Source organism: Capricornis sumatraensis, chromosome 17 (assembly GCF_032405125.1).
Source record: "Capricornis sumatraensis isolate serow.1 chromosome 17, serow.2, whole genome shotgun sequence".
Lineage (NCBI taxonomy): Eukaryota > Metazoa > Chordata > Mammalia > Artiodactyla > Bovidae > Capricornis > Capricornis sumatraensis.
In genome coordinates this window covers 37150180-37163652 of record NC_091085.1, presented here as the reverse complement: position 1 = coordinate 37163652, position 13473 = coordinate 37150180, and the positions used below count along the sequence as shown (strand labels likewise).

The 13473-nt window shown below is 37.8% G+C and overlaps 1 protein-coding gene across 1 annotated transcript in view; it reads left to right on the top strand.

Annotated features, from left to right (window-relative positions):
* Positions 1-13473, top strand: part of INTU (inturned planar cell polarity protein) — a 77509-nt gene that overhangs the window by 55390 nt on the left and 8646 nt on the right. The window contains exons 10-13 of the mRNA XM_068990223.1: positions 6442-6504; positions 7321-7542; positions 8516-8968; positions 9867-9964. Of these exons, the coding sequence (XP_068846324.1) occupies positions 6442-6504; positions 7321-7542; positions 8516-8968; positions 9867-9964 (836 nt within the window). The remainder of the gene's footprint in view (positions 1-6441; positions 6505-7320; positions 7543-8515; positions 8969-9866; positions 9965-13473) is intronic.

The window sequence follows — 13473 nt, the reverse complement described above, 5'->3', positions numbered from 1 at the left end:
AAAGGTAGCTTAGTCTTAGCTAAGCAAATGGAAGGGTATTTTGTTTGTAAAAAGAGTGGAAATTGAAGCAAGGAGAACTGTTTGTAGGGTGTACATTTTTTTCACCAATGGGGGAAAATATTAACTGGATACTAATCATTAGGAGCAGTTTAGATCCAAAGTATTAAAATATGTAGGTTTTCAGAACCTAGATTTGTAAGTTTAATTAAAACTCTTAACACTTGTTTTCATAGAACATCATTTTAATGAACAGTGAAACTAACTGGCTAGAAAAAGATCTGTTGGGATTCCTTGTCTACAACATCAAGACACAATACACAAAAGAAAAAGTTGATAAATTGATAATGTAACATGATACACTTGTTTGGAAAACAGTTTGGAAGTTTCTTAATAAGCTAAACATCTGTACTATGAACATCACCAGATGGTCAATACCAAAATCAGACTGATTATATTCTTTGCAGCCGAAGATGGAGAAGCTCTATAGAGTCAGCAAAACAAGACCAGGAGCTGACTGTAGCTCAGATCATGAACTCCTTATCGCCAAATTTAGACTTACTGAAGAAAGTAGGGAAAACCACTAGACCATTCAGGTATGACATAAATCAAATCCCTTACAATTACACAGTGGAAGTGACAAATAGATTCCAGGGATTATTAGATCTGATAAGAGTGCCTGAAGAACTATGGACAGAGGCTCATGACATTGTACAGGAGGCCGTGATCAAGACCATCCGCAAGAAAAAGAAATGCAAAAAGGCAAAATGGTTGTCTGAGGAGGTCTTACAAATAGCTATGAAAAGAAGAGAAGCTAAAGGCAAAAGAGAAAAGATATACCCATTTGAATGCAGAGTTCCAAAGAACAGCAGGGAGAGATAAGAAAGCCTTCCTAAGTGATCAGTGCAAGAAGTAGAGGAAAGCAATAAATCTCTTCAAGAAAATTAGAGATACCAAGGAAACATTTCATGCAAAGATGGGCACACAATGAAGGACAGAAATGGTATGGACCTAACAGAAGCAGAAGATATTAAGAAGACGTGGCAAGAATACACAGAAGAACTATATAAAAAAGATCTTCACAACCCAGATAATCACAATGGCATGGTCACTCACCTAGAACCAGACACCCTGGAATGCGAAGTCAAGTGGGCCTTAGGAAGCATCACTATGAACTAAGCTAGTCAAGGTGATAGAATTCCAGTTGAGCTATTTCAAATCCTAAAAGATGATTCTGTGAAAGTGCTGCACTCAATATGACAGCAAATTTGGAAAACTCAGCAGTGGCCACAGGACTGGAAAAGGTCAGTTTTCATTCCAATTCCTAAGAAAAGCAATGCCAAAGAATGCTCAAACTACCACACAATTGCACTCATCTCACATGCTAGCAAAATAATGCTCAAAATTCTCCAAGCACCGTGAACTTCCAGATGTTCAAGCTAGATTTAGAAAAGGCAGAGGAACCAGAGATCAAATTGCCAACATTCGTTGGATCATCGGAAAAGTGAGAGAGTTCCAGAAAAGCATCTACTTCTGCTTTATTGACTACACCAAAGCCTTTGACTGTGTGGATCATAACAAACTGTGGGAAATGCTTAAAGAGATAGGAATAACAGACCACCTTACCTACCTCTTGAGAATCTGTATGCAGGTCAAGAATCAACAGTTAGAACTAGACATGGAACAACAGACTAGTTCCGAATCAGGAAAGGAGTACCTCAAGACTATATACTGTCACCCTGCTTATTTAACTTATATGCAGAGGACATCATGCAAAATGCAGGGCTGGATGACGCACAAACTGGAATCAAGATTGCCAGGAGAAATATCAATCACCTTGGATATACAGATGACACCACACTTATGGCAGAAAGCAAAGAACTAAAGAGCCTCTGAAAAGTGCAAGAGGAGAGTGAAAAAATTGGCTTAAACCTCAACATTGAGAAAACTAAGATCATGGCATCTGGTCCCATCACTTCATGGCAAATAGATGGGGAAACAATGGAAACCGTGACACACCTTACTTTTGGGGGCTCCAAAATCACTGCAGATGGTGACTGCAGCCATGAAATTAAAAGACGCTTGCTCCTTGGAAGAAAAGTTAGGACCAACCTACACAGCTTATGAAAAAGCAGAGACGTTACTTTGCCAACGAAGGTGTGTCTAGTCAAAGCTATGGTTTTTTCCAGTAGTCATGTATGGATGTGAGAGTTGGACCCATAAAGAAAGCTGAGCGCCAAGGAATTGATGCTTTTGAACTGTGGTGTTGGAGAAGACTCTTAGAGTCCCTTGGACAGCAAAGAGATCTAACCAGTCCATCCTAAAGGAAATCAATCCTGACTGTTCATTGGAAGGACTGATGCTGAAGCTGAAACTCCAATACTTTGGCCACCTGATACAAAGAACTGACTCATTGGAAAAGATCCTGATGCTGGGAAAGACTGAAGGCAGGAGAAGGGGACGACAGAGGATGAGATGGTTGGATGGCATCACCGAGTCAATGGACATGAGTTTGAGTAAGCTCTGGGAATTGGTGATGGACCGAGAGGCCTAGCATGCTGCAGTCCGTGGCGCTGCAAAGAGTCAGGCACGACTGAGCAACTGAACTCAACTCAACTCATTGCTATCTAACTTCCCAAGAGAAATGAAATCTATGTCAATACAAAGGCCTGTAAACAAATGTTCACAGCAGCTTCATTTTTAATAGTCAAGAGACCATTCAAATAATCAATGTCCATCAACAAAGTATGATATATATATATATATATGTGCATTGGAATAATACTCAGCAAAAAAAAATTGGCAACAGTGTTGATATAACTGTTCTATATCTTGATGTTGGTGGTACTTACACATCTGTACACATTTGTCAGAACTGGCAGAATAATTCACAGTTTTATATTAATTTAAAAAAAGAGGGACCATTCTAAACTTTTTGTGTCATTAGTTATAAGATTTAATGTTATATTTTAATTCTGTGTTCTTTTCTTTAGTGTTTTAAGATTATTATTAAGGTATAATTTATATTAAGTAAATTTTTTGTGCCCTTTTATAGTCAGTCCCTTTCCCTACCCCCAGTCCCTGTAACCGCTGATCTGTTTACTGTGCACATGGTTTTTACCTTTTCTGGAATGTCACATAAGTTGAATCACATGGTAAATAATTTGCATCTGACTTTTATTAATTGGGAAGTTTAAATATTTAGTTTTACAAATATTACATGAGTACATTCTTATGGGGAAATGCAAACAGTAAACATAAACCTAGCATTTTGTTTGACCACTCATACATCAAAACCAGCCCTATTTTCAGAGTTAACCATTGTTATCAGTTGATGTATATTCTTGGTAACCTTGTATTTATGATATCACATGGAAGTAATTCTGTCTGAAATGTTCAGTGTAGATGATACTGTCATACTGCTAGTAGGAATATAAACTGATGCAACCACTCAGGAAAACAATCTGGCAATATACATTAAAAAATATATATCTTCTGGTATAGGAATTCAACCTCCAGGAGCTTATCAACTAAGGAAAATATCAGGGATGTACACAAAGATTTTCTTTCTAAGAATATTCTACACAGCATTATTTATACCCTGAAAAATTACTGGAAACAAAATACTACATTATGGAATCTGTTCAGTAATACTGCCATTGAAATCATGTTTAGAAAACTGTCTACTGACATGAAAAAAATATTCAAGATCATTTTCTGTGGAAAAAGCAGGGTCCAAGATAATAACAACAGAACCAAACAAAACCCCAAAAATACCAGTTGTTGGCAAGGATGTAGAATAATTGGAAGCCCTGTGCACTGTTGGTGGGAATGCAAAGCAGTGCAAATGTTATAAAACACAGCATGGTGGTCTCCACAAAAAAATGAAAAATAGAACTACCAGATGACCCAGCAGTTGATATACTCAAAAGAATTAAGAGACACTTGCAAACCCACGTTCACAGTAGCATCATTCACAACAGCAAAAAGAGAAAGCAACCCGCCTTCACCAACAGATGAACGAGCAGACAGAAATTATGGATAATACATACTGTGAAACATGACTTAGCCCCCCAAAGGAAGTAAATTTTGACATAGGTGTCAACAGGGATGAACCCAGAGGACACCACAACACTAGCACATCACAAAGGCAAACCAAGCCCTTCACAAGATAAAATAGTGCATGATTTCACCCATTGTTGTTGTTCACTCACTCAGTCGTGTCCAGCTCTTTGTGACTCCATGGATTGTACCCCATCACACTCCTCTGTCCATGGGATTTCCCAGGCAAGTATGTAGGAGATGCCTAAAGTAGTCAAATTCATAAAAACAGAAAGAAGAAAAGTGGATGTCAGGGGCTGGGGGAAGGAAGGGGGATGGAGAGTTGTTGTTTGATAGATACTGAGTTTCAGTTTTGCAAGAGGATAAAGTTCTGATTTGGTTGCGAACAGTGTGAATTGCGCATAATGCTATTGAGCTGTACATTTAACAGTTATTAAGATAGCAAATTTTATGTATATTTCACCATGTAAAATTTTTAATTAAAATTCTTTCTAAAAGTTTACCTACAGTGAAGCCAAAGAGCTTCCATCCAATGCATGAAAGTGAAAAGTGAAAGTGAAGTCGCTCAGTCGTGTCCGACCCTCAGCGACCCCATGGACTGCAGCCTTCCAGGCTCTTCTGTCCATGGGATTTTCCAGGCAAGAGTACTGGAGTGGGGTGCCATTGCCTTCTCCGATACCCTCAAAAAGCTTCTGATAAATGTATTAATACCTCATTCTTAAATGTGAGGACAGTAAAGCATCACAGGAAATATCTTTGACATAAAAGCAGTCAAAACAAATGAACAAGGATGAGTTTGACTTCTTTCACGTAGCATAATTTATTTGAAATTCATTCATTTCATTGTCTATATCAGTAGTTCAGTTCTTTTTACTGCAGACAGTAGTCCACTGTATGAAGTTATCACAGTGTTTATCCATTCCCCAGTTGAGGGATATTTAGATTATGTCCAGTTTTCCTAGGGTTTTGTTGTGTGTTTTTTTAATTATAAAAGTAATGCTTGCATATTGGGTTTAAAAAAATGCAAGCATGATTAATAAAAACACATGTCCTCCTTCCTCATCCCTCTCCCTCAGTTCCATCCCCAGTTGTAACTGCTCCAACAGTTTGGAATGTATTCTTCCAGACTCTTCTGTACACATACATGAAAGTGAAAGTGTTAGTTGCTTAGTTGTGTCTGACTCTTTGTGACCCCATACCAGGCTCTTCTGTCCATGGAATTCTCCAGGCAAGAATACTGGAGTGGGTTGCCATTCCCTTCTCCAGGAGATCTTCCTGGCCCAGGAATTGAACCTGAGTCTCCTGCATTGCAGGCAGATTTTTTTACTGTCTGAACCACTGGGGAAGCCCATACATACCCCTGTGCAAGCCAATACATATGTATATACCAGGTGGTGCTAGTGGTAAAGAACCCACCTTCCAGTGCAGGATGTGGGGAGATGTGGGTTCAATCCCTGGGTTGGGAAGATCTCCTGGAGGAGGGCATGGCATACACATTTTACGTATATATATGGGCTCCTCTGGTGGTTCAGATGCTAAAGAATCCGCCTGCAATGCAGGAGACCCGGGTTCAGTCTCTGGGTTGGAAAGATCCCTGGGAGGAGGGAATGGCTACCCACTCCAGTATTATTGCTGGGAGAACTGCGTGGACAGAGGAACCTGGCGGGCTACAGTCTACGGATCGCAGAGTAGATGCACTGAATGACTCAGCACACAGGCACGCACATATATACACACACACATACACATATCATTGGGGGTGCTGTTTTTTATTAGAAATTCTAAACTTTTTATACAAAAACCATGATTGTCTTGTTCAGGTATTTCTGTAGATTTATAAAAGAGGAATTACTCAAAGGGTATGTGTATTTAAATTTTTTTTACATATGATTAAACCCCAAATAGGTTGTACCAGTTTGTACTTTCAAAAATAGTATATGGTAATATCAAATATTTTAGATGATCCCTTTCAATCCCCCTTAGGGTAACAAACATTATGTTCTACTCTTAGGTGTCTCTATTCAACAGTATTTTATAAGAATCAAAAATAAGGTTGTTTTCAGTCAAAAATAAATACATAGGCACCTTATGCCTCAATATAAGGACCTATGTTCAGCAAACTATATTCATTATCTTGTAATAACCTATAAAGGAAAAGAATCTGAAAAAGAATGTGTGTGTGTGTATGTAACTGAACCACCTTACTGTACATCTGAAACATTGTAAATCAACTGTGCTTCCATAATAAATAAATACCAAAAAGGAGAAACTTCAGTTATTAAGGGCTGTAATTTCCATTTTAACTGTTGCAGCTTAACTAGGATATTTTTAAATCATAAAAATATATATACATATATAAATCCACTGTGGTTTTCCCCCCAGTCTGAGGATTACTATGACATGAGACGGCTATATACAATTTTGGGGTCTTCTCTATTTTACAAGGTAAGTTAAGCTTGACTTTTAAATGTTGTACTGTTATATGAACAAATCTAAATTTTCCCAAACTCTTACAAACATGAAAAATGCATTTTTCTCTTTTTCTCTGAATGTAGGTACAATAAAATTTGGATCTTAAGACTTATACCTAATATTTAAAAATACATTAAATATTTCAGTTTCATTACATTTTAAAGCATTTACAAATTTGTAAGAAAGAAACAGTACTCAAAGAATCAAGTGTATATGAGAAAAGAGCAATACTTTGTTGATTTCCTTTTGCAGTTGTGTATAATTTTCCCTTGTCTTCAAAAGTAACTGTATCTTATTGATAAATTTTCTAAAATTAGGTAGTTAACTTCCATATAAAGCAAGTTAAGTTTCAATTTAATTAAAAGTTTCAATTCATCAAATGAATTTAAGTATTTTAATTTTGTATATTTTTAAGCACAGAATTAAACATATCTAAAGAGAATCAGACAATACAGAACTGTAAGTGTGAAAAGTCTCGCCCCACCTCAACTCATACTTCTCTGCTTTTCATCTTCAGAATTCAGTTCTTTGTAATCTTGCCAAATTCTCAGGCTAATGCTACTTAGAGGTGATCCTGCTTTATGCTAAAGTCTATCTATTACAGACCTAAGTTATTATACATACTTAATGAATAGCTGAAAGAAAACATTTTTGTTATTTCTTTATTCCACTTAAAACTGGAATATTTTAAACCAACTGAAGAAATACCTGTAAAACTCTTAAAAATATATTATAGGATTATTGCTTTATGTCACTAGTTGACTTTTATTTTCTGTGGTTCCATTCAAGGGGTATTTGATATGCAGCCATTTGCCTAAGGATGATCTTATTGATATTGCTGTATACTGTCGCCACTATTGCCTACTGCCTTTAGCAGCAAAACACAGAATTGGTCAGCTGGTAATATGGAGGGAAGTATTTCCTCGACATCACCTCCAACCTTCTGCAGACTCAAACACTGAAGTCTTTCAGGAACCTGAAGGGAGATATTTTTTGCTAATTGTTGGCTTGGTAAGTTTACCTTCATTTCTTTCTTGGGTTTGTTTGTTTTTGCCATTTACTGATTATCTAAATAAATATATAAAAATGATAATTTAAAATTATAAGCATGTCAAATACTAATATTCAGAAAAGTTACTCTCCTTTATTTCTTTTATTTTGTATCCATTTAATACTCATAAAGAAATAGTAATGAACTGCAAGATAAGATTTTAGCAGGTTAAGATTTTTTTTGTTCCCAATTCTATAAAACCAGAGGTTTTATCTTCTAGTTTGTTTTGGGAAATAGAGAGACATGAAAAGAATATAGAATCAGAAACAGATTAAATATGTGAATGCAAACGAAAGGACTACCACTGATGAAGGCTCTTTGAAGGCTACCTTAGGGGAGTCTATGTGCCGAAAGTGGCAGCTGATGGTGTATCAGGATAAGGCAATGTGAGATTTGTTTTCAAAGGTCATCAAGTAGCCTTGAGGATAACTAAGAAGAGGCGGGAGGAGTTTTTAATAACCATCACATAATCATGCCACATGTCCATATCTGTTTGTTGTTCAGTCGCTAAGTCATATCCGACTCATTGCTACCCTATAGCTGCAGCACGCCAGGCTTCCCTGTTCTTCACTATCTCCTGGAGTTTGCTCAAACTCATGCCCATTGAGTTAGTAATGCTATCTAACCATCTCATCATCTGTCGTGCCCTTCTCCTCCTGTCCTCAAACTTTTCGAGCACCAAGGTTTTTTCGAATGAGTTGACTGTTTGCATCAGGTGGCTAAAGTATTGGAGCTTTAGCATCAGTCCTTCCAATGAATGCTCAGGGTTAATTTCCTTTAGGATTAGACTGGTTTACTGTCTCCTTGCTGTCGAAAGGGCTCTCAAGAGTCTTCTCCAGTACCACAATTTGAAAGCATCAGTTCTTCAGCACTGTTTAGTATTCATAAATTTATGCATGCCTGCTACATACAAATTTTTTTTTTTTCTTATAGAGACATTACATGTTATGTGTACTATTAGAAGCTGGAGGCTGTGCATCCAGAGCCATTGGGAATCCTGGACCAGACTGTATATATGTGGATCAGGTCAAAACAACTCTTCACCAGCTGGAAGGGGTAGATTCCCGCATAAATGAACGGCTAGCTTCTTCTCCAACCCCCTGCTTGTCTTGTGCTGACTGGTTCCTCGCTGGGTCACATGAAAAATTAGATAATTTAACCACCTCACCTATCCTCAGTAGGCTGCACAGTGCTTCCAAGGTCACAACCTCTCCAACATGCAGAAGAACTCTTTTCGGTGACTATTCCTTAAAGACACGTAAGCCCAGTCCATCCCGAAGTGGAGGGCCTGACGGTGGTCTTGAAGGTGAAGGTGTTGGCCTGAGCCCCCACACTACGGAATCTCAGGGTTCTGATGGTTCAGAAGAAACTGGGGCCTTGCTTAAGGTATGTGTTCATTCCTCTGTGTACATTCTAGGAGCTAAACTGTCTGTCCAGTCCTTATTTGTAATTGCAAGGGAATTTTTAATGACAAACCCTTCTTCATTTGTACTAGTGGTGGTTTTTTGTCACTGTTGGCAAACCAGTGATTTAGGGCCAAGAGAGAAAGAAATACCAAGTAATAAAACATTAGAGAACTGTCAGGTCCTTGCGCATGATGTGTTGCTGTGGTTACTGCTAGCATAGGATAAGCCAAGAGGTACAAGTTAGCACTGAGAATGTTTAAAGGAAATGTTGGCAGGAAGGGGGACCCCTTCCAGGGTCCAAGAGGGGGCTCTTGTCTAACACTTGGAAATGAATTATGTGAAGAGACACGTGCTGATGAAATAAGAGACTCTACTGGAAAGGGGCTCCCTGACAGAGAACAGCAGGCAGCAGGGTAAGGGAACCAGGGAGCACTTCTCGGCCACATGTTTTACAGTCTCAGGTTTTATGGTGATGGGGTGGGCTTCCGGGTTGTCTCCAGTCAGTCATTCTGACTCAGGCTCCTTCCTGGTGGCGTGCGCATCACTCGGCCAAGATGGATTCCAGCAGGGATTCTGGGACGTTGGTAGGACATATGGACTGGTGTCTCCTCTCTCCTTTTGACCTTTCCCAAATTCTTCCAGTTGGTGGTAGCCTGTCACTTCCGCATTCCTTACTGGGACCCTTCTTGTCAGATAACTCATGCAAGTAGTTAACTATTGTTGCCTGGCCAGGGGATGGTTTTGATCAGCCGTTCCGCTAACAGAAACATTGAAAAATAATAAGTAGTTCTCCTTGAAAGACTTCTAGTTTTACACTGTATCTTCTGTTTGATTTCCATTCTTAGATATAAACAGATCTACTTAATAATACTTTTCAGGTCACGAAAAAGAAGCCTACTCTTCCAAATCCGTTTCATTTGGGGAACCTGAAAAAGGACCTTTCAGAAAAAGAACTGGATATATATAACACTGTAAAGTAAGAAACTTCCTTGTTTCATTCTTTTTCACTTAACTGTCTTTGAGGAAATTTTACAGTGAAAAAGTACAGTTCCATAATATATAGATTTTATTCAGCAAATATGATATGCCTTATATATGAAAGAAGATAGCTATGCTATTTCCCTAATATTTTTCATTATGCATATAAGAAATATAAGAAGTAAAAAACATATACAAAGTAGTATTCCAAAATGTAAAAGTTTCCATTTATGTCTCTTCCACAGGTAGCCTCCCTTTTGTGTGTCTAATTGTTAAATTAGTTTACTGTTTTTAGACTTTCATGGATGCTGTGGTTTTTGTAGATACTCCTTAGCTCTGAGTACTCATTCCCAGTGCTTGAGAGTGTTGGTTGCTAATGGCTCATAGTAAAGTCCCCCTACCCTGCCCTTGTCCAACTTGGAAGTTTATTAACTCCGCCAAGCTTACAACCTCTCCCTAGGAGTGGCCACATCTAATGACTAATCAATAAGTGAGTACAGGCTTGGCCCCTACTTAAATTCAACACAACTCTGAAAAGCCACACAAGTTTCAAAGGTCCTGGCAGTATCTGCTGAGTCCTCGGTCTCAACTGGAATGCAGCTTTTCCCTCTGCTCAGTCCTGCTTCCTTCATGCTCACCCCCACAGCTGTTGTCCCCAAAAGTCCTCCCTAATAAGCTTCCTCCCTGCATATCTCCCTATCAGAGTCTGGAGCCAGGGAACTGACCTATGACACCCTCTTTAGGAAATAGGTAAAAGTAAATAGGGAATTCTGATGTAAAAGGAGCTGAGTGGGAGGAGCATATTTAGAACTTAATCTGTCTATAATTATTAAAATATGAACTGTTACAAATTCACTTCTTGTTGTGCAGCTATTATGTGGTGACTTGCAGGGCTTCCGTCCTGAGCTCTGTATGGTATTATGATAGTATGCATGGAATCAGTTTGTTAATAAACTCCTATTGCACACTTTCATTAGCGCAAGTAGACATGTACAAATCAAGTTCACATTAAAAGAAAAAAAAAGCTGTTCAATATTACTCAGGCATAAAAAGGAGCACAGTTGAGTCAGTTCTGGTGAGGTGGATGAACCTAGAGCCTGTTATACAGAGTGAAGTAAGTCAGAAAGAGAAAAACAAATATTGGGGATTTCCCTGGTGGTCCAGTGATGAAGACTCTGTGCTCCCAACGCAGGGGGTCCTGGATTCGGTCCCTGGTCAGGGAACTAGATCCCACATGTCACAGCTAAAGATCCTGCATGCCGCAACTAAGACCCAGTGCAACAAATAAATAAATTTTTAAAAATACTGTATTTTAACACATATATATGGCATCTAAAAAAAACAGTACTGATGAACCTATTTGTAGGGAAGGAATAGAGATACAGACATAGAGAACAGATTTATGGACACAGCGGGGGAAGAAGAGGGTGGGATGAACTGAGAGAGTAGCATGGAAACATATACATCACCATATGTAAAATACGTAGCTAGTAGGAAGTTGCTGTGTAACACAGCGAGCTCAACCCAGCACTCTGTGACAACCTAGAGGGGTAGGATAGGCGAGGAGCTGGGAAGAAGTGAGAGACACATGTATACTTACGGCTGATTCACACCGTTGTATGGCAGAAACCAGCACAACACTGTAAAGCAATTACCCTCCAATTAAAAATAAAATTTTAAAAAGACGTTTTAGAGCTACCACCTTAATCTTTGAAATGTTTTATATTAAGTTCATATATGTGTTTCACAGAGTTGTCAGGAAAAACTTTTCTCATAAAGTCAGGGCAAAAACAAGGTAATCTGTCTTCATAAAATAATGCATTGAAAATCTAATGTGTTAAAATTTGGAATTTAATGTGATGTTTAATATTTTAGTAGTTAAAGAAAATTAGTTATTTTAAAAAACAAAAATATTTTTTAAACAAAGAAATCTATTTCACATCTCTGGTGGAAGCCTGTAATAACTTCCCTAAACCCTAATCTTCCATTTAATAAAAACTGCTGCTCTGAATTTTTATTACCTCTGTATATTATTTTTTTAATGTATGTATATATATATGTTATTTGGGCTTTATATCTAGTAAAAGGAAATACTTTCTTCCAAGTTTATAGCTTAACAAAAGGTTATAACAATATAAATTTATAATTGTATTTTTAAGCATAAATTAATATGTGATATAAATCATAGGCTCTCCTATTTAAAAGGATGCTACAGAGGCATATTTATTCCCTTTACTGACATGGAAAGATGTTCAAACTATATAGTTAATTTAAAAAGTGTGATATAGACTGGTGTGTAATATACTATCCTAATTTGTTTTTGCAAAATAAAAAAATATACTAAACAATATGTGGAAAATATTCCATTCAGTAAACAAGTATTATCCATTCTGCATTCTAGTAATTCTTGAATCCACCCAGCGCCTAATAATTGTACCCTAGTTCAAGCTCCTGTTCTCTCACCTGGTTATACTGCAACCAGTTCCCCATTCCTATTCTATCCTGAATCTATCCTCTGCTGTAGGAGTGACCTTTCTGAAGAACAAATCCAATTTAATCTGCATATTTTAAAAATAAATACTTGTCCTTCCATTGGATAACTGCTTGTTTGATGATTTTTAAAGTTTCAGTTTATACACTGAGTGAGTTAATATACACTGAGTTAATTTATGGTTTTCAAGAACCAGAGCTGCTCATTGTGTTGTGGGGTTGTTCCGAGAGAAAACTAAAGAAGTTAATATAAATTTTAATTCTAAACCTTCCTAAATACGAACATTACTAATAACTCTTTTTAAAAGAATCATTCCTGTTCTGTACCTTTTCTTGAATTTGAAAACCTCAGAGTTAAATGGTATGTTTTCAATTATTTTCTTTTTGAATAATTAGTTTTTGTATTTTGATTATTTTTCACTTAATTGAAAAAATACCAGCTACCAGTTGTTAATGAACCCACCACTCTATGGAAAAGTATGAGAAAAATTTATAGATGATCTCCTTCCCTGCCTATCTTTGGCCTTGCTAAAGAAAACCAAGACCATTAGTTAGTGATAAAAAGTTATTCTGATCTTGCTGCCTAATAGTTTAACAGGAGGTGCTGATGGGGGATTTAGGCCCATATGTTTACAGACTGACAGGAAAAAGCAAGGTGTAGTAGAGCAGGCCTCAGAATCGGCTAAGCTCTGACACTGAGCTGTGTGACCTCAAACAAGTTAATCCAAGTCCTCTGAACACTGACTTTGGTTAAAATGACGATGAAATAAAGTGAAGTCGCTCAGTCATGTCCGACTCTTTACGACCCTGTGGACTGTAGCCTACCAGGCTCCTCCGTCCATGGGGTTTTCCAAGCAAGAGTACTGGAGTTGGTTGCCATTTCCTTCTCCAGGGGATCTTCCTGACCCAAGGATCGAACCCAGGTCTTCCACACTGTAGGCAGATGCTTTACCATCTGAGTCACTAGGCTCCCAAAATGAGGATAGTAGTAGTTAATATCTTACAGGGTAATTTTGA